The 22,520-nt window shown below is 45.7% G+C and overlaps 1 protein-coding gene across 5 annotated transcripts in view; it reads left to right on the top strand.

Annotated features, from left to right (window-relative positions):
* LOC139761611 (uncharacterized) overlaps positions 1-22,520 on the top strand; it is a 191,736-nt gene that overhangs the window by 63,658 nt on the left and 105,558 nt on the right. For 2 of the 5 annotated variants that reach the window (XM_071685899.1, XM_071685881.1), the window contains exon 1: positions 20,757-21,198. The exons of 2 other annotated variants lie outside the window; for them this stretch is intronic. Coding sequence is in view for 1 of the 3 variants with exons in the window: in XM_071685881.1 (XP_071541982.1) it covers positions 21,187-21,198 (12 nt within the window). In the remaining 2 variants the exon portion in view is untranslated. Of the gene's footprint in view, positions 1-11,886; positions 12,043-20,756; positions 21,199-22,520 lie in introns of those variants that run through there. One more of the 5 variants, XM_071685891.1, reaches the window with a different exon arrangement.

The following is a 22,520-nucleotide window of genomic DNA, read 5'->3' on the forward strand; positions in this document are numbered from 1 at the left end:
TTGCTTAATCTTATTTTCGTGATGGGTCGTTTTTCTTGCAGTCAATATTGGTCACAAACGTGTCTTCAGTGACCAAAGAGTTTTATGAGTGGCTGTGTTGCTTTAAAATGTATATTACGTAGTTTAGGTAAAGTTAAAAGGAAGCCTAACACCGATGGTTTGTCTGGTGTTATTGAGGAAAACAAGAAAAAAAGAAAGCACAATCTCAGTCCGTAGTTCCTTATACTCTCTTTTTTCCCCCTGATTCTTTATCACTGCTGGAAGTCTACTGTAACTGTGTGTGTGTGTGTGTGTGTATGCAGTATTCGCTGGACGGTACTGCACCTCTCTTATACCACCGCCTGACGTGCTCGAGCGCCTGCCACGCTGCGAAAACAGTACTGATGATTGGTGTCCCTGGTATGGCCGACGGTGGGGGTGTTGACGTCACTTGAGGCCCCTCCGCTGGGAGATGTGTTACAGGAGGGCGGCAGCGCCAAGCCGGGGAGGTGGTGAGTGCGACACGCGCTCCAGGAATGTCCGCCCATAAAGCGTAACATTTTTCGGGTATGTGAGTGGCGCATCCGATGCAATGTCGCCTCGAAAGCTGCAGCGCCTTGGGTCGATGCACTTACAGGATAGAGTACTCGAGTGTGGGATGTAGCCTCATCAAGAAACTTAGGAGCAGGGAACATCTGTATTTTCTATGCGAATATTTGTCATATACGACTTAGTCTCCATCCGAGTTCTTGTGACGCTGAGTTCATTCTCATATTTTTCATCATGGCCAAAGGTACTCGTCGTCCACTTGTTTACATTTTCTTGTGAGGGGACTCCAGGGTAATGAGGCATCATGTTCGAGTGTTAACACCTCACCAGAACAATGATGATTACGTTTCAACTGCTGACATATGATGGACGTTTAATAAGTACACGATGTGAAAATGCTCGGGCAACATGAACGGAAGTTGTCGGTTCCCTTTCACTGCGGCTCTCGCGCTAATATTAGACATATTTTCAGCAGGTCCTCTTAAGCTGGTACACACACCCGAGTCTGACCTTCACATCCAAGCCTCAGAACCTCTATACTGCCAACGTTTTTTGCACCAAGAAGGTTAAGATAATTAGCATGAATCCTGCCATCATGCTCAAGACTGACACCAGACTGTACACCATCAACTTCTCTACTTATACCAGACTGTACACCATCAACCTCTCTACTTATACCAGACTGTACACCATCAACCTCTCTACTTATACCAGACTGTACACCATCAACCTCTCTACTTATACCAGACTGTACACCATCAACCTCTCTACTTATACCAGACTGTACACCATCAACCTCTCTACTTATACCAGACTGTACACCATCAACCTCTCTACTTATACCAGACTGTACACCATCAACCTCTCTACTTATACCAGACTGTACACCATCAACCTCTCTACTTATACCAGACTGTTCACCATCAACTTCTCTACTTATACCAGACTGTTCACCATCAACCTCTCTACTTATACCAGACTGTTCACCATCAACTTCTCTACTTATACCAGACTGTTCACCATCAACCTCTCTACTTATACCAGACTGTTCACCATCAACCTCTCTACTTATACCAGACTGTACACCATCAACTTCTCTACTTATACCAGACTGTACACCATCAAACTCTGTACTTATACCAGAGTGTACACCATCAAACTCTGTACTTATACCAGACTGTTCACCATCAACTTCTCAACTGATGACATACAAGACCTGGGTCGTCACACTGCGCATTCTGGGGAGCGACTCTGCCCTACGGTAAACATCTCCCGTGACGACGCGGGAGGTAAATGCGCGAGGCGCGGAGGACTGATGTGTACAAACAACTGGTGATCAGCGGACGGCTCGGGCGCTACCGACATTAGGTAAAGTGGGTCCCGTAAGTGGCGGCCTCCATACACGGCTATATTAAGTAGTGCAGTGGGAAGTGTGAGAGTGAGGGAAGAGGATGGTAGAGTTACAGGGGAGGATGGGAGATGTGAGGGTTGGGGGGGAGTGAAGTGTCGTACCAGGGGAGAGTCGGAGCGGTGAGAGTGAGGACAGAGCAGTGGGAGGGAGGGACGAGGAGTGTCACGCACAGAAAGGATGGGAGAGGTGAGGGTATCTGGCCGAGGTATTGGAGTATGGAGCTGAGCATGGAGAGTGATGCTCACTTTTCTTGGGGAAGCGGGGACGGAACAGCGGGGAACGGGGCAGGGAAGAGGGGGCGGCGTGGAACGGGGCAGGGAGGAGGAAACAAGTGGAATGGAAAGCGCTGCCCACGGACAGTGGTGGACTGAGCTAATGACTAAATAGGATTATCTCAAGCCACTCGGAAGACAACTGAATTTTTTTCTATCTTCCTACTTCTCTGCCCAGAAACACTGGATTAGATATCGACTGACGCAAAATGGGCAGATGTTATCTGGAAAAGGATGGAATTAAAAGTGTGTCGGCCCATTACTCTCGGCTAGAGTTTCAATGGCGTGTGGATCCACCAGCAGTAACCCCCACGTAGATGACCAGCTTCCCGGTGCCTGTGAATCATAACATTATACGTCGGACTCCTTATTGGCCTGGGAAAAATGTTGATCTTAATTTCGAATCATAGGAACAAGTTTATGTGATAAGCTCAGAGTATGTGAACCAGAAGAGGGTTTGCTAAAATGGTTTGGACACATGAAGAGAATGAGTGAGGAAGGATTGACAAAGAGGATATATGTGTCAGAGGTTGAAGGAACAAGGAGTAGCGGGAGACCAAATTGGAGGTGGAAGGATGGAGTGAGAAAGATTTTGAGCGATCGGGGCCTGAACATACAGGGGGGGGGGGGGGGGGGATGAAAGGTTTGCAAGGAATAGAGCGAATTGGAACGATGTGGTATACCGGGGTCGACGTGCTATCAATGGACTGAACCAGGGCACGTGAAGCGTCTGGGGTAAACCATGGGAAATTTTGTGGGGCCTAGATGTGGAAAGGGAGCTGTGGTTTCGGTGCATTACACATGACAGCTAGATATTGAATGTGAGCGTATGTTGAAGAAATGTGAGATGTGACAAAGAGCTAGATATCAGTTACTAAGTATATGATTTTGATACTATTAAGATCTAAAGCCGGGAGAGCGTGACTGACAGTCATACAGCCGGGAGAGCGTGACTTACTGTCATAAAGCCGGGATGAAGAGATCAAGTGCCATATGATTATCAAAGGAATACTGAAAAACAATGGAAGCAGAAACATTTGCTCGCAACTGGAAAGTTGGATGAGGTGATCTCGTGAGTTGGAAGCTTAAAACAACTAAGGAAATATATCTACAGGAACAGAATGAGGGAAGATCTAGGTTAGGTTAGGTTAGGTTAGGTTAGGTTAGGTTAGGTTAGGTTAGGTTAGGGTAGGTTAGGTTAGGCTAGGTTAGGTTAGGTTAGGCTAGGTTAGGTTAGGTTAGGTTAGGTTAGGTTAGGGTAGGTTAGGTTAGGTTAGGTTAGGTTAGGTTAGGTTAGGTTAGGTTAGGTTAGGTTAGGTTAGGTTAGGGTAGGTTAGGTTAGGTAAGTGAGAGACGGAGTCCATGAGTAATATAACCGCTGCTTGACTAGATTTCGTCAACATAAGTCAGACAAGGTTGTGTGCCGCTGCCTCCTGCACTCACTGTCACTAAGGTAAATATTGTACAGTTGTCTCTCTCTCTCTCTCTCTCTCTCTCTCTCTCTCTCTCTCTCTCTCTCTCTCTCTCTCTCTCTCTCATTTTGTATCCTTGGAGACATATTCATTTTCATTTTCATTTTCTTTTTTATTTTCTTTATTTTCAGGGTTTCGTTGGAAAGCTGTCCATCTTATGGATACTTTTTTTCAACTGTGGTTTCGATGCTTTTCACATGTCTAGAGAATGGATGTGAGCCCTTTCTTCGTCTGTTTCCTGGCGCTAATTCTCTAACGTGGGAAACGGCGATCAATTATAATAAATGAATAAATAGATTATCCCTGGGGATAGGGGAGCAAGAATACTTCCCACGTATTCCCTGCGTGTCGTAGAAGGCGACTAAAAGGGGAGGGAGCGGGGGGCTGGAAATCCTCCCCTCTCGTTTTTTTTTTAATTTTCCAAAAGAAGGAACAGAGAATTGGGCCAGGTGAGGGTAGTCCCTCAAAGGCTCAGTCCTCTGTTCTTAACGCTACCTCGCTAATGCGGGAAATGGCGAATAGTTTGAAAGAAAGAAGAAAGAATAAATAGATAGGCATATCCTGCCCCAGAGCCCTGTACCGCAGGGTTCTCGCAGCGGTCAGGAAGTCGACCGCGTCCAACTGAGCGTGGTCACACAAGAAGCAGGGTGATGCGGTGTGTGGCTTTGTGGGGGTAAATGCAAGACCATTCAGCAGGAAGTGCTGCTCACTGTCTGCAGTGTGGAAATTGCTCCTTGCGCACGAGAGGGTCTTGTGATGTGCTGATGCACGGGACGCAGACGAGAGCGTAACCCGCACAAGCTTGGGTCGTGTAGTGCAGGGCTGGTGTGTACGTCCGGTGGACTGGAGGTTGAGGCTTGGTTTGGAAGGCGTATATTTTGTCGGCGTTGTGTTTGGTGGGAGGGGAATTGTAGTGGGAAAGTAAGGGAGGGGGACTCTAGTGGGAGAGGGAGAACCTGACGTGAGAGAAAGGGCGCTTTAGTGGGAGAGGGGGCAAATTTAGTGGGAGAGAGGGCGACTGTAGTGGGAAATGGGGGACTGTACTGGGGGAGGGGATTGTCAACATAATGGTTGTTGTTGGTTGCTTATGAAGTGGTTTGAATGGGAACGGTCTAGTGCTGTTGCGAAGAAGTGAGTGTCGAGCATATCAAGGCGAGATTGTACTGGAAATGTTTATTTTCTCTCTCATTGCGTAGGTGATGAATGGCTTTGGTTACCAGGCAGCTGGTGAGTGTAGTACATGGAAGGACAGATAACAGGAGACCTGATGGTCCTTGATGATGGTTATGTATCGTCTTGTTTCATAATTGTGGTAGAAACAGGATAGTGAATCACAAGGATTTCCCCTTCCACCTTTCCCTCTGGCTCACCTGCCAGCAGGAAATTAAGAACTGAGAGGGAAGATCATGTATTATGTAGAAAATATACTACCACGGAAATTTTTACGGGAAGTATGAATGAGAAGAGTTAACCACTACTTTGTAAAACGGTTTCACTGGGGATGGACTATGAAAAAAGATACACAAGTTAAGATTTCCCTTCTTAAAGCAGGTTGCCACTGAGGTATTGTTCTAGCCTTGATCTGAAGGCACTGATAGTATTTGCATACACTGTGCCTAGTGGTAATGTATTCCAGTGTTCATCTACAAAGCAAGAAAAAGAAAAAAAAACTGTTATTACATTTCGATCCTTTGATTTATATATCTTCATTTCTGGTATTGAATCTCTGTCTGATATTAAATAATTTTCGTATGTTGTTTTGCCGAGACTATTTGGTATTTCTAAAAGCTGTGTCAGATATCCTCGGCTCTACAGTTTTTGAAAGAAAATGATAGATTTCTCATCGTTTGCCCTTAACCTATTTCTGTATGATGGGACTAGTTTGGTTGACCTACTTTGAATTTGTTCTAGATTTTCTTCGTCTTGCATCAGGTCTGGTGACCAGATTTGAATAGTGTATTGCAAGTGAGGTCGAACTAGGATATTATCAAGAGTGAATATCGTATCCTTTGTTTTGTTGTTTGTATTTCAAGCTGTGAAATTTATGGTTCTGTTGGTTTTATTCTGTGCCACTAAACATTGTCTTCCGTATAAGGTCATTACTGATAATCACTCTAAGGTCTTTTTTTCTTTTGCCTCATAATGGTTACCCGAGTGTTTTGTATGATGTTTGATATCTTCAGCGCCAGAGTGCATTACTTTGCGTTTATCTTCACTAAAATCCGTAGATTCTGTCTCTAACGACTTCCTCAGTTTGTCTGAATTCCTTCTGAATCTTCAGTCAGTCTTCGTGACATCGTGTCGTCAGCAGATTTCAACTTCTCTCGGCAAGTTCTGTCACCATATCGTCCATGAAGATGAGGGAAAGTTTGGGTCCAAGGATAATGCCTTGTAGCAACCTGCTCGTCACGTAAAGCCACTTTGAAGCTTCCACATTTAAGACGACTGATTGTTTCTCTCTTGTGAGACACTCTGTTAACCATGGAAACTCGATTTCATGTACGTGAACTTTTATTTTCATTAACAGTTTATTATCACCGAGTTATCAGAAATGTCTGCAGCTACAGGAAACCAAGTGCAGCGTCACTGGTGGCACGACGGTGTTAAAACATGACAACATGACATGACAAGGAATTCATTTTTTTGTGCAATATCAGTAAATCTGCCTGAAAACGTTTATGATTCTTACTCTCACCTATAAATTTTTTCATGAATTGACTTAAAAATTGAATCCAAAACGTGCAGAAAATACACACGCACAAAGAAAAGAGAAACGGCAGACATTTTTGTCAGGCACACAAGAGGTTTGAAAAGGGGTTGTGTGGGTGTGTTGAGTGCTCTCCAGAGGGCGACCCGTAGGGCGGGCCCTCACTGCTATAAAGGCCATGTGTATACAAAATCAATGAGGTTCGGAAAGCGATAAAGAACAATGGGTAAAGGATCTTGCATCACAAAGGTGAGGTTTCGAAACGAAGTGGCGCGGGATAGTGTTAGGTACACATTGTTCCTACGCTTCCTCTGTACTGTGGCAGGCGTGTCAGCACCCTTCCTGACGTGTGTGTTAGTACCCTTCACCTGTGTATGTGTCAGCACCTTCCTGACGTGTGTTTTAGTACCCTTCACCTGTGTATGTGTCAGCACCTTCCTGACGTGTGTGTTAGTACCCTTCACCTGTGTATGTGTCAGCACCTTCCTGACGTGTGTGTCAGTACCCTTCACCTGTGTATGTGTCAGCACCTTCCTGACGTGTGTGTTAGTACCCTTCACCTGTGTATGTGTCAGCACCTTCCTGACGTGTGTGTCAGCACCCTTCACCTGTGTATGTATGTGTCACACCATAACAGTGATCATGCTAGAGGTTCTCTCTCTTATCATACTTACTCTCACTCTACCATGTTAAGCCCTGACCTGCCCGTCGCGAACACCTCCACCTCCAGCTGCTGCGGGTGTGGAGGACCACATCTTTAAGTCTGTCCAGTTGCCAGCCAAGGGTTAAAATGGCGAGGCTGTTTACCTCACGTGGGTCACCGCCGGTCTGGCCTGGAAACAGAGCCCTGGACGGCGATGGTTTCACGGGAGGATTATGATGGAACCCGGCCCGCACGAGGTATGTGGTGGGCTAGATGGCATCTCGTCAGAAAAATGCGAAGAGCTTCTAGGACAATCGATCGAGATTCAGTTAAGAAGCCAATCTCAAAGTGTTCCCAGCCAGTGTCGAGGGAGAGAGAGGGTGAATGGCGAGCACAGGAACGTTGTGTGTGTACAGAGGGTGACGTGCTGTACGGGGACTGAACGAGGGCGGGATGGACCATAGGAAGGAAGGCCCGTGGGTTCTGCTTGTGGACAGGGAGCTGCGGTTTCAGCACAATACACATCGCAGCCAGTCAATGGTGTGAGCGGCTATATAGATAGATAGATAGATAGATAGATAGATAGATATATTTGCGTTGATGAGGTGGCATTAATCAGAGAATTCTGCTTCCCGTGCCGTCTCGGCAAACACAAAAAAAAACTGAAGTATATAGTGGAAAATGAACTGATGACCACTTGGTTCAAACGAACTATGAACGTTAATGTCTCCAAGTTAAAGTATCCTAGACTTTTTACTGATAAATCCCTTAAGTTGGCAAAGAAATCATTTTAAAGCGTTAACCCCAAACCTCCCCTTGATACCAAGAATCTTTTAGTTCTCCCATTTAGTAATGATTTTACATTACTTCCCAGGTTGCTTCAATCAAAACTCTCCAGAAAATTCTACGGGCTGTGTTTACAGAATACGTTGTAAAAGCTGTAATATTTTGTATTGGACAGACTGGTAAGGATCTCTATGTTAGACTCAAGTAACATATACAAAATGTAAGAGCAGGACAAGAATCAAATGCTTTTTTTTTATCATGTTAGAAATTATGACCATTGTACTGATTGGAGTAACGCTGATTCAGTTATTGATTGTGATTCCTTGACAAAGAGAGATATTGAATCTTCCCTTTTGAAATACACAAAGAACTGCAGCATGAATATTAATGAAGGTCTATACAAATTGGGTTGCTTCGTCGTGAGCAAAATCTTTAAACAGTTTTCTGTCTTGTCACATAATAAACTTTCAGGACAGGCAAGGTGCCAGACCCGAACACCACCAACCGGAAACACTTGTGTACCACTGGCGTCTTAGCTCCGCCTCTATTTTGGACATAAACTGACCGTTCTAAGTCTTCTCTCTTATTCTTGTATCTTCCCTGACGATGTGATCATTACACGAAAGTGCACTTGGGAACTTATCTTGTTTCATTTTCTTCGTGGTTATCAGCAGATACTAGGATCACATTGATTAACAAACCAGTTATGATCCCTGTACCTCTCCCGCTCACGGAAGACGTCCCTGAGCCTCTCCTCCGTCCAACTCACACATGAATAATCCCACCAATCTGTGCCTGGGTCGCGGATTAGCCTGACCCCTGAAACCGTAAACTCAAGACAAGATCTCTGTATCTTGAGCGGCTCACAGGTCGGGTGACACGGCTGGCTCGCTTGTTTAAGATGGACGGGATAACTTGTACATGATTAGTGGGCGACCTGCTCGTTTACCGCCCTGGCCACAGTAAGTCCTTCGTCGAGTCTATGGTGATGAGTTGATCCTGGTTCTGGTGAGTCATGGTAAGCCTTTAACTCCTCTCGAGCTCAACGGTACGACCCCCAAGCACGTCGATGCAACCCTGAGCACGACGGTACAATCTTTGAGCATGTTGGTGAGATCTTTGGGTATAATGGCGTGACTATTTTTTTTTCTTTTTTGTAACCCTTATGGGTCTGGTTAAAGGCCAGACCATCCATACACAAGGGTAGTATCCTTGGTGGCATTTTTGGCCGGCTTTCACCAGGGCCAGTTTGTCTCTCAGACCAACCTCTGATCCTCACAGTATTACATATCCTGCGTCCCTGGTCTCAAAATTTGAATCGACTGAGAATCACTGATTAAGTGACTTCTTAAACGCTGAGCTTCTTGTTGTGTTTCAGAGTTCAGCCCCGGAGATGTCGACCGCAGTTAAAGTTGGCAACTTTCCCCGTTCGCACTTTCCCATAGAATCTCCATAGCAGTGTACTTTCTATATTCTAAATGGTGTTTCTTCTCGGCTGTTTTCCTGCGAGTTGTTGTGCTGGATAGCGTGGTGGGTGCCCTCCGCCTCACTATCATATTTCCACCACAAATAAGATGATGACCGCTGTTAACCTCCTCACGGGTGATCAGGTCTCTTGTTATCTATCCTTCCCATATACTTCTGAGTTTTCCGCCTGGTCGTCCCGTCTATCACCTTGGTTGCGGTACAGTTGAGGAGTTCTCATCGCTGCAGTGATGGTAGCGCGGACCTTGCCATCAGTATAAGATGAGCTGCTTTATCAGTTAAGGGCCAGGCTCATAGCAAGGTGGCGATGATAGAAGTGAGTGAGACAGGAGGTTGCGGCAAGCCACCCGTTGGTTGTGCCGCCTCCTGCTCCCCACAACCTGGATGTTCCCATATTCTGACTCGGACCCTTTGTGACCCCTGTAATCCTTTTGCGCTACCGCTCATAGGTTGAGCATGAGGTGCACGTTAGATTTGCTTGAGTTATCGGCACAAATCAGTCAATCAAATCACTCTCACACCGTGTGTATCTGTTGTGTTGTGTTGCTGAAGTTCTTGGGGATAGTATACTAAACCCTCTGCGTCTATTGGCTCTGTGCTTGGTTGTTCTTTTTACCGTTACTTCTAGATTTGCAAAGGTACTAAATTCTAAAACAAGACATGAAAAGATTCCGCTATTTCTATTCCCACGAAGTTCGCTCTTTATCATTTTTCTTTTCACTTGACAAATGACAGCACTTCGACAGGCTGATGAACTCCATGTGACACCTCGGACAGTAACGCATGCCACTCTGTCTCAAAATTACTAATTCACTAACATAAATTATTACATACGATACACATACTTCAAATTGTAAGTGTAGCAGTTTAAGATATCGTAGCAATTCCAGGCCTGACGCGGACACCTGGAGTGAACCCTGCTTGCTTGTGTCAGTAACGTGAATGTTGCAGGTTTTTCCCCTCTGTGTTTACAGTCAGAGACCCTGGAGTACCACGAGTACCCATGTGTATAGATACACACATCCGGAACGTGTGCTTCGTGTGGGTCGTGTACAAGCTACTAACTCCCAAGACAATAAGTTTACTTATTTCTAAACCATTTCGTAATGCCGTTTTGATTAATGTGTGTGTGTGTGTGTGTGTGTGTGAGAGAGAGAGAGAGAGAGAGAGAGAGAGAGAGAGAGAGAGAGAGAGAGAGAGAGAGAGAGAGTATGTCACCTAGCTGATTATGTCTTAAGCCCAGGGTTCCAGGTTCCAAGTCTCTGGGTCAGTAGGAGACACCAAGACCCTCAGTCGAGATTTCAATTCTCACCCGAAGACAGTGGATGCTCCATGTTAGCGAGGGAGTCGTGTGCTGCCCACGTGTTCACTATAGGTTGCTCAGGAGAAATTTTCCCGAGTTCGACAGCGACGAAACCCTACGTCACCACCCACGATCCCGCGTCCGGCCACTAGTCACGGCTGACCTCGTGGCCTCTGCCACGCAACCACTCGAAAACCACTCAGATCATCCCTCGTCCACGTATACTGAAGGTGGACTGTTGTCTGCCGCTCACATTGTGGAATGCTAAGGTGCATTCTTCTGTGAACCATGCACGAGTGGCGAGTGTCAGCCCGGCACCTCCCTCGCTGAGTGAGTGCACACACGTGTGTGCCTGAGCGTCTCGCCCGTCCACCACGGCTAATCTCAGTGTTCATGACGTCACATTATAAACTGTGGAAGAGTGAGTACCACCTCACCATCCCTGGCTGCTGACGTCCCTAGACTGTTTCATCCTTCACTGAGGGAGGCTCATATGAGGAGGCTGTGTGTGCTATACGTCCCACTCGCTGGTCATGTATGGGGTGATTCCTAAATGGTCAAGTGAATGACTCTCGTATTTCAGTGAATGATGAATACCAGAGTAACCTGAGTGGTGTAAGATGACCCGTGGATATCTAAAAGCTTGGATCACTCACATGGCAGCAAGACCTATAGCTGCTTAGCCTGTGGGGTGTCACGTGCAGGCACGGCATCGAACCCCAAGTAAACTGGGCCAACGTCTTTGGACTCCGGGTTACCAGGGAACAGTTACAGTGTATTTGTTTTGTGCTATGTTCGTTGTTGCGTGTGAGTGAATGTGACTGTATGAACGGCTAATACATTCGGTATGATTACTTGATTGTATGAGTGATGACAAAATATGTGTTTAGGATCATACACCTATGTTTCTATAAAACCCAATCTCCACTGACGTTCATGGCATACAGTTAAGAGATCCCACGTAAGCCAAATTTGATACGATGAAATCTTACATGCAGGTGTGGGGCTTAGATCTACATACTGAGCCATCTGAGGCAACCTGATCAACACAGTGTGGTCAACAAGCTGGTGTCTGACAGTGTTATCTTCAGAGACGATTGACAAGTTTGCAACACAACCCAGAAACGTTCATATAACCACCAGCCACAGAATTGGCAGTACTGTCATTTAAGCACGACGGTTGGAGTGAGGCGGACCAATCACACTTCACCACCACCTCCACCAGTCGTCATGAAAAAGCCAATAGAACTAAACCTCATCGTCACGTGACCATCATCAGCTTAGGAGAAATTTCTGCGGCAGTGTGTACAGGAGCGATACGTGTAGTCAGACCAGCGGGGTGACCTGGTCATGCAAGGTCTTTAGACTTGATATCCGTGAGCAGTTCCCAGTCTATTCACGATAAACAAGTCTATATCTGTCTCGGTGGGTCAAGGTAAGACTAGACGTTTCATGTTATATCTGTCGTAACGCGTCTTAAGTTCCAGTCAGACAGGTTGGGTCAAACTCCTTATCTATTCGGTTCTGATTCCTAAGCTGCGGTGTGCAGGCTGCGTGGGTCGGTATAGGGACAGACTGTGGGCAGAACTCCACAACAGCTTCTCTGTGGTTCAACAATTTTCTGTACACTTGGACAGTCATCTGTGTCATCTTACACGTCAAGTGCCTTCCGTCCAGGCTCTGTAGGTCTGTAAGCTGGTGGGCCTCAGTGCCGTCGCAGACTACTTTTCATTACTCTTAAAATCGTTGACAGGTACCATAACTACAACACTGTCACGTTATTAATTGTGTCTACATACACGGCGGTTGTTGCCTCTTGGAGCCGACCTTAGGACCTTAAGACCTCTACGAGAGTGTTATCAGCGTAGTGGCGACTTGACGTAAGAAACTCTGAAGTATTTGAGCAAATTAGTTTTCCATTAGATACGAGGAATAGCTTCGACTATAGATCATAACATCATAATGTGTGTTCTGTGTGATCGGATCTGCTTAGTAGATGAGAATTCTATTTCTCATCTATTTCAATTTTATTATTCTACTTGTTTAAACAATCACAGTCAATACATTTCAGTGATGGCGTGGATGAAAGGTACGTGGCGTACAGTGATGGCATGGATGAAAGGTACGTGGCGTACAGTGATGGCATGGATGAAAGGTACGTTGCGTACAGTGATGGCATGGATGAAGGGTACGTGGCGTACAGTGATGGCATGGATGAAAGGTACGTTGCGTATAGTGATGACATGGATGAATGGTACGTGGCGTACAGTGATGGCATGGATGAAAGGTACGTGGCGTAAGGTGATGACATGGATGAAAGGTACGTTGCGTACAGTGATGACATGGATGAAAGGTACGTGGCGTACAGTGATGGCATGGATGAAAGGTACGTTGCGTATAGTGATGGCATGGATGAAAGGTACGTGGCGTAAAGTGATGGAATGGATGAAGGCTACGCGGCTAGGTACGTGATAGCACGGATGACGAACACGTGGCTACGTACAGTGGAGACAAGTATGGGACGCACACTGACACAATACATCGACACAGGAGAGTGATAAGGGGGCCCGAGTGGGCACAGGGACTCAGAGGGTCCTCCTTGACCCGTCAGAAAAGGAGGAACCACATTAATGCCAGTGTTATATAGCAGAGGAAGATACGCAGGATATACGGTACATATATAGAGCATTAGGGTGCGTTAGGGTACAGGTACTGGTTAAACTAGTTCTTATACAGCGGAGACTCAGATAGGAGATTTAGGGTACATCAAATGCCTGGTGCATGAGTGACAGAATGCATTGTGATAATGACGGCTGGATATGAAGACGTAAATGAGCGAGCAAGTACGATATACAAACAAACAAACCCCATGTATTGATGGCATGGTTGAAGGGTACGTATCTGGAGGAGGGTCGAGACAAGCACGGCGCCTACTGTGAGTTTGTACGTGAACAGAGATGAGTGACAGATTGAGCCCTTATTTACCCTAAGACCCTAAGGGTCCACATCACATCGCAGTTGGGGGTAGTTTAATTGTTATTGGTGCTTGGTGTATTACACAGCGAGTTAACGTAAGGTATAAAAACACGCGTGATGCAGGAATAGCTCAGGCTAATTTCGCATATTGTAAGAAGACACCTTAAGGGATATCAGCTTCAGTAAGATCCTCACGTGTATGTCTGTCATGCGCAGAGCGGAGCCAACACTTGAAATATTAAGGATCATAGTTGACGGCCTGCACCCCAGGCGTATTATAGCAGCCACAGCACCACATTCCTGGTAACATTACGACACTTTCCTTATTGATGTTTCTTGAAGCTGTAGCGATCATGATATATAATACCCGAGCCATCTGACGAGAATTAAGACTTTTATCTTGAGCTGCTGAACTCCTCACCTGTTGTCTGTTTTCTTTATTCATACTTACAAGTTGACCCTCCCCACCAGCATTTTTTCCTGTTCGTTGTGTGCTCTTTGAATATGTACGTGACTTTATACAGAAAATATATGTATCATTTTTTGATTGCCCATATACACACAGCCTCGAAGCGCTAAGTCAACACCCCCCCCCCAACTTCCAGCCATCCATCAAAGTACACGGTAAACAATCCTTAGTTTAACTAAGCCTAGCTAGCTTCCCTTCCATAACCTAACAAGAATCGTCAACTTGAAACACATATACCCAGTTTTCGGGGGAACATAAACAATGCACCGAAAATACATTTCCAAACTGCTTTTCAACACATACACACACACACACACACACACACACACACACACACCACAAATCCTACACCAAACACCTGTATAGACTCTGTACTCTCTTTTTCATTTCAAAACTTACCCTCCTTTGTTCACCCTCTTTCCCTTCTTCTCTAACTACCACCCTATTAAAGAGAGAGAGAAAAAAAAACAGAATACGACCGGAACGCCCCTGACCTCACTCGGCTGATCAAAAGGACTTGTGTTCGGAAGGTCTGGCTATGTTAAGCAGGTGACGTGGACGAGGAATGACTTATAAGATCAACTGACTGACCACAGGGAAGGGGAAGGTTCAGCAGGACGTGTTAGCGAGTCCAGTGTGTTAGCTACCACACGACCTCCGCTCTTGAGGGGTGAGGATGGATTGTACCGCAGGTCGATCGGCTGGTTGGGAGAGTTTATCGATATGCAGTACCCCGTCTCTCTCTCTCTCTCTCTCTCTCTCTCTCTCTCTCTCTCTCTCTCTCTCTCTCTCTCTCTCTACTAGTATCTCCTGCAGATGGTTTAGTGTGCAGACCTATCCTTGTTTGGCTCCACATACTCTTCCAGTAACCTCCTCCTAACACCCACACACTCTAGCAACACCTCGTACTCACATATTCTACCATATACATGCACCCTTACCCATACGCCCTATCAAAATACACTTACTCCTGCACTCACACACTCTACTAACATGAATATGCGCTCGTGCGGCACACACTCTACCAACATAAACATATCCTCATACTCACATACTTTACCAGAATAACATATCTTCGAACCTGCACAGTCCACTGACTAAAACATTCCCCTTTATCCACATACTATACCAACATAAACATTCCCCCGTATCCACACACTCTACCCACCTAAACATTCCCCCGTACTCGCACCCTCCGACCTATTGTTCCACCTCACATTCGCTCAACAACCCTCCTACCCTCATTCGTACTGATTCCACTCCCATTATATCCGCACAAGGAAAAGTGGCCTTGAACAGTCTGAATTGTTTCTGGCATCTTTTCAGAGAACCAAGAATTATACCTAGCCAAGCCCATGGATCATACCTGTCCAAACTTTCATATACCAACGTTCCTCGCTCCCAGTCATGCACGCCGAAGTTACAGAGTATACAAAATAATGCTTGACGATTCGTCACAGGTGAAAAATGCCACTACATTGAAAACTCGAACGATTAAAGATTAAACCAGTCAGTTCATACCTAAAAGAAGTAGCCCAAAGAGTATGCCAGAGACTTGAAGACAACGTTGATACAAACCACAGACGAATCGCAGATCTGGACAACAGTACAAACATGGAACATCCTTGGTTCTCGAAGCCTCAGAGGACTTAGGGAGGCTTCGGTCATCATTTACTAAGCTTAGCTTAGTGATTCCCCAACATGAAACCAAAGATACAACACTAATACACACAAACTTGCGGGGGTATCATGAATAAGGCACCAAAAACACGCCTCCAGAGAATCCCCCACAGGCATCACAAGACTCACTCCTCACACCTGAACACACTTCTGTCTTTTCTTCTACTTCAAACTATCCCTTGCTGTGTCCCACCTCTCCCTCCTCTTCTCTAAGCATCCCTACGATAAAGAAAGACAACAGGGCTCCAACACCCAGCCTCACCATGCACACACAGTGGTCCCTCTAATACACTCTTCCTTATCCACACTGTAAGCATATCCCTCTGGTAATATTGCCGTCACCAGTGAGATATAGAGCACATGAATGTCTACCCTGTGGACAAGTTTCGGGCTGGCGACAGCGCCTATTCAGAAACTCCTACACTAACCTCTGTATACTCCCTCGGCTGGACACTGTTATGAAACCCGCTAAACTAATCTGTGTGTCCGGCCTGCCCGAGATACTCACCGTTGTGAAACCCCATAAACTAACCGCTATATCTGCCCCTGACCGGGACGCTGACGGTCGTGAAATCCTCTGAACTAACCTGTGAATGAGCCTCTGGCCAGTGACACTGACATAATCTCTCATAGTAGCCCATATGACACGGGTAAACGCATGTTCTTGTCGAAGCCATATAAATTATGAGTTACAGGGAGGGTGGGGTGGGGAGGAAGAGGGACTGACCTGAGCTTCACGGTGTTTGTAAATGCGATTGCGAGAATTGGACGAGTTGTAGAAAGAACGAAAGACGAATGAAAGAAGAGATTTCCGCAGCCTCGCATTGTGAGGAAATAAGGAGCAGCGTGCAGGCTTCCTATAGCTGGTCACTTGCCGCCAGGGCCAGGTCTTAATGGCTGGGACACACACACACAGTATACGAGAGGCGTGGCGGGAACAATACCTGTAGAACAGAGAAAGAGAAGCAACATCACGGCGGACCGGGAGGGACGGTTGACGAGGTGATCGCGCAGGAGTTGACAGGGTGGAGGGCTTTTCATATAAGAGAAGTACTCCCATACTGGCCGAATGAGACCACTTTATATATGGAGTACCCTTATAACCTGTACATCTGACCCTCCCCTGGACACTGACTGCCCTGGACACTGACTGACTGCCCTGGACACTGAGTGATCACTCTTTTCCCAGCCTCGTGATATTCCCCGGAGGATGCGTTGGTCACCCTGTGTCCGGGTCAGGGATCCCACCAAGGATGTTGTTCTTGTAGTTGTAAGGAGGCGTCGTCCGAGCAGCGGTGCCAGTAGGCAGAGTGCTGGGTGGGCTTGGTGACTCCGAAGTCTTACCTCCTTTTTATCAACTGTGTTGCCCGGAGTCACCCATGGTGCCCGACGCTGACCTAACCTTAACCTCTCCAGCACGACAGTATGACCATACGAAGAGTGAGAGTGTAGTGGTCTTAGAATTATCTTAATCACCTGAAAAAAAAAATCTTCAAGTGTTTCCGATCTCTGGCAACAACATGATGATGTCGACCTGAATGACCCTGGCAGCAGACAGGCCTAACATCGTAATAACCAGCCAACCAACCCAGGGTCATGCCGCTGTGATCAAGGATCGTCCTGCTGTGGTGCTCATCGAGTTAAACCGTGGCAGGATTAGTGCTCTCATTCAGCTAGATATACATTTACAGAGTCTAACTAACCTTTACGATAAGATTTATGTTACTGTGTTCTATGCGTAACAGTAAAACACTTTCAGGCCTAACTTAAGACACTGGAAGGTTTCCAGTGAAGTGGGTGTGTGGTGTCCGGCGTTATGCAAGGTGTAGCAAGGCTAACCTCAGGCTGCTTCGATAGTCTAACTGATTTTGCGAAACCAGTAATTCCCTCCGCCAGCCTCGATCATATCACCCACAGTATCATGAATACTTCAGACGAACGTTCTCAAAATGTCGTGTGTAAAAATGTATTATTGATACAGCTGCGCAAATACATTCGGCCGTGGCAGATAATCTCTAACATTAACACAATTATAGGGATTACGTAACGGTCTGTCAAGAAGATAACTGCCTGAGCCAGTACTGTGGACACACAATTTGCAGCTTTTGTTTAATATACGTACATACAGAGGCCTTGTGGGACGAATGCCTTCACCAGGGACACTGTTACCGGAACATTACAGTTTACTGTGTAGCTGCAGATGATGGTTGCATGGCATCAATGACCATGTGGCTTGTAACAGTGACCTTAGAGTTGTGTGCCGTCTTACACCGTATGAGTAAAGAGAACAATTCTGTCTTCTTACAGTACATATCTTACTGGTCAGTGGTACAGGGTTATGCGTCTGGATCATCACGTGGAAGGTGAGCCAGGGTATGAATGTTTCAAAGTAAAAGTATAAGAAATAACACGATTGTCCTGCATGGACTGGCGCCGTATACTGTTCACAGGATGTTCATATTTCCATGTATAAAGTCAGGCCACACATGACCCTGACCTAACCAATACCGTAGGCATAGATTAAAGTGTACATAAAGAAAAATGGAAAGAAAAAAGGAGGTGGCTTTTCTTTTGACTCGATACATATCTGTACCACCAATAATAAATCTTTGAAAAATTGATTTAAGGTTGACACATAAGGAGTGGAACGAATCTTGTGTTCCCGACCTCTGAAATATTACCGGAATTACCGCAGCCAGGCAGACTTGTTTTCAGGCCCGTATATCATGACCTTGGCGTCGGCATAAACTGTATGTAGCAAATACTGAAATAGTGTGTATTACTCTTATGAAGGTCAATTTCATAGTAGATTTAGTAAATATCTTAAAGGACTAATATATATATATATATATATATATATATATATATATATATATATATATATAGAGAGAGAGAGAGAGAGAGAGAGAGAGAGAGAGAGAGAGAGAGATTACCTTTTGCACTTAAGCTGTCCAGGAGGTTCAAAATGGCCTATAATTCCAGGTACATATTCGGTTCTGCTACTAATACGTCCCCGCTAGAGGGACGACCTCCTTTGGTTGTTGACCCGGTAATTCCTATTATTCGATCGTGGTCTTGGGCAACGCCTCCTTCCGGCCTCATGACGGAGACTCCCTCTGTCAGCCAGGGCCGGCCAGTATGGCATGAGCGGACGTTTAAATACCACGTTATCAACCGTGCCCAGGGCGGGCACCACAGATAATGATCACGGTGCTGATTTTTTTTTTAAACCCGGGGAGGCCTTGTTGCAACTTGCCCGGCAACTTTCGTCTGGCTATACTGGGCTCCTAGCGCGTCCGTCTGTACATTATTTATCTATGTTGATCGAAATTACCCGTAGAATACGACCGTCAGTGATGTGGAACGATTCTGCTACCCTCGGGTCCAGCAAACCTTATGGGGAATAGTAGAACTCATAATTCTAACTACAATTGTATGAAAAAACAAAATAAAAAAAAAAGAATTACGTGAATATTAAGCTTTACCTTATTAAGGTATATTGATAAAACGTAAACGTAAGTAGCAATTGCGAAAAAGAAATAGCTTGAAATCAATGTGAAAATTACTCTTAGAAATGTAACAAATAAAATCTATTCATCATAATGACCTGTTATTAAAGGTATTCATTCTCCAGACCACCGACTTCCTGCTGAGAGATTTAGCTTTCCCTGCATTACCATGATCTCTTGGCCATTTATCATTTACAGGATATTTATCCCACACATCATCGCTGTACATAGGTCTACCGGACCCAGACACCATAAAACACGAGAAGGACAAGTAGCATAGAGTGACATACCCACTCTCGTCGATATCCGAACAAGAACTGAAGGTAGAGGAGCCCATGTGGTCGTACACATATGGCAACCTAATAGAAGAAGTGAACTTCGAGAGGCGACGGGTTTGACATACGAGAGGGTAACGTTCCAGATTTAATAACACCAAGACTGAAATGGATTTTCTGTAAACTTGGTGGAAATGTTGGGTATGACCAAAAGACACAAACCGAACGCTTCCAGGTGCAGTAGTTTTCAGAGTAAAATATTCTTTAGTCAATATATGTTGGACTATGACCAGCACAGGCCGCCACGGCTAATAGTGGTGGTCTGTGCCTGCTACAGCGACCAGACAGTCCACCACACTGAGTAGGGGATCTGTGTATTGGAGGGTCTTGCAGTCGGTGGGGTGTTGGGAGGGAAGGGGAGGGCAGTGCAAGAGACGGTGGGTTCGGGTGAGGGGAACGTAGTGTAGGGAAGGGGATTCGGGAGGGGAGGGTCATGCAAAGGTTGGTGGTCTTGGGAGAGGGTGGTTATTCCGAGGGGATGGGAACTGGAGGAAGGGGAGGGCAGTTCTAGGGTTCGGGGAGGAGAGGGATCCTCCGGGGGTGGGGGTTTAGGGAGGGTTGGGTGTTAGTGGGGGTTGCGGGGTCGGTGGAGGGGAGAGTTCAGCAAGGTCTGGGGGTCGGGGGAAGGGAGAGCGGTTTAGGGGTTGAAGTCGGGGTAGAGGAGGTCTGTGCGGGGAGTGGGAGTTGGGAAGGGGAGGGAACCACAAGGGTGGAGGTCGGGGAAAGGGGGTTGTGCAAGGGGTGAGGTTCGGGGGAGTGGAGGGTCGCGCAGGCTAGAGAGGGCTTTGCGAGGGTTGGGGAAGGGAGAGGGAAGCGAAGTGTTGGGGATGGTGCAGGCGTGTGGGGGGGGGGGGGGGTCATATAATACAAAGAAAAAAAAAATTGTACAATATTTTCGGCTCTATAGAACCTAAACTGATCGAAGCTTCGAAGCTCAGTTAAAGGTCGGCCGAAAAAGGTATCGAACTTAAATGGACTTACCACTAAAGATACCAATATATGCCGAATAATTTTCTTATATCTTCTGATCTAAAATTACTTTATACTCTGGCATATATGTTAACAACACGTCTTCATTGGCGTAACGTGCCATAAGAATAAATAGGGAAAGTAAGAAACTGTACGGCTCAAAATTATATGATATGTCTGCAGAACATTTAAACCCTGAATTTTGAGCGGACGGCTCAGTTGCGTCTGAGCGGCGGACGAGGAAGGAGGTACAGAGAGAGCTGTGCGTTCGCTGCGCGTCATGCCCGGTGGTCACGCTGTTCCCCCTCGCAGCCTTACCCACGCGTGATTTCAACGCCTGTACAAGTTGTGTGTGATGCTCATAACGAGAGTACATCGGCTGTTTGGAGGGAGTATTAGAACTTCTTACTGTATTTAAAGAGGACTTCCCATCTCAACGATATCATGACTTCAGTGTATATGACGCGCAGCCTCGTGTGTGGCATGTTGAACTGGTGAAACCGAGCAGGTTCAGAGTGATCACTGAGGAGTGCAGTGTGTATGTAATCTGTAAACAGTGACGACCAGTGACTGGAAGCAAACACAACGTGGTAGTAGGGAACAGCAGTCGGCAGGAGCCTTGCAGAGATTAGACGGACCCGATGGAAACAATGGTGAGTCTGGACAAGTTGGTGTAATTTTAACATAAACTGTCAGTTTAGCCAAGATGTTAGGGTTTTCTTATACATATCTAATACTGATGTTTTGTTTAAAGTTTCAAACTTGCTTTACTATTTTATTATATTATGATATACAATACATTAAAGGGATCTTACTCTGTGTATAGTTGGAAGAGTACTTCGTAAACTTGTTCACTATTGCATAAAACATTTTACCATGAGTGTGATCATAGGATTGTATAAGGAAAACCAGAGCTCAGCCTGGTAGCACTAGGCAGTGTCGTATAAGTGGAAGGAGTCGGAGTGTGTCGTATTCACAGTTAACATCGGGAACTCGGACGTCGCTTTCCGTAGTTATGTTCTATTATGTTTAATCTGCGTCTTGTACTTGAACTATAATCCTTTGAATACGAGGTAACCCCATAAGTGCACTGTTCACAAGGGGTTAATGGTCGTAGTTATTGACAGGATTATTTAAATGCCCCGTATTTGTTGGGTAGGTAAGGTAGCTTATATTTTACTGTGGTGTAAAGACTCTTCAGTACATAGAATTAAGTGTATGGTATATAGAGGTAGGTGTATGGTATATAGAGGTAGGTGTATGGTATATAGAGGTAGGTGTATGGTATATAGAGGTAGGTGTATGGTATATAGAGGTGGGTGTATGGTATATCGACGTGTAATGCAACCGCCCCCCTCCCCCCCTACCCCCGCCTCCCCCTGAAAATCACCAGAGAGCTTTGCGCTTTATTACGTCATTTCGTCATAGGTCTTTGTAAATCTCTCTCTCTCTCTCTCTCTCTCTCTCTCTCTCTCTCTCTCTCTCTCTCTCTCTCTCTCTCTCTCTCCATCACCGGTACTCCCTGCCTGGGTACTGGGTAATAAATGCTGCGCAGTGAGCTAGCGCTTCAGTGGCTGCTAAGTGTTTCTCAATTGGCCCCGGTAGCTGTCTCATCTTCCTGCCTCATTCACACATAAGCAGTTGGCTTTCACTCCACAAACATACAAACTCTTCATCTCACACATAACACATGACAGCACCTAACTTGCGCGACTCGTTTTTCGTAACTGTATTTTCCTGCGGTGAGCGTTGCGCGTCAGCCCTCCCTTTGGGTAGAATTTCGTCGTAATTATTCTCTCTCTCTCTCTCTCATATATATATATATATATATATATATATATATATATATATATATATATATATTTCTTTTCTTTCATACTATTCGCCATTTCCCGCATTAGCGAGGTAGCGTTGAGAACAGAGGACTGGGCCCTTGAGGGAATATCCTCACCTGGGCCCCTTCTCTGTTCCCTCT

Source organism: Panulirus ornatus, chromosome 3 (genome assembly GCF_036320965.1).
Source record: "Panulirus ornatus isolate Po-2019 chromosome 3, ASM3632096v1, whole genome shotgun sequence".
NCBI classification, from domain to species: domain Eukaryota; kingdom Metazoa; phylum Arthropoda; class Malacostraca; order Decapoda; family Palinuridae; genus Panulirus; species Panulirus ornatus.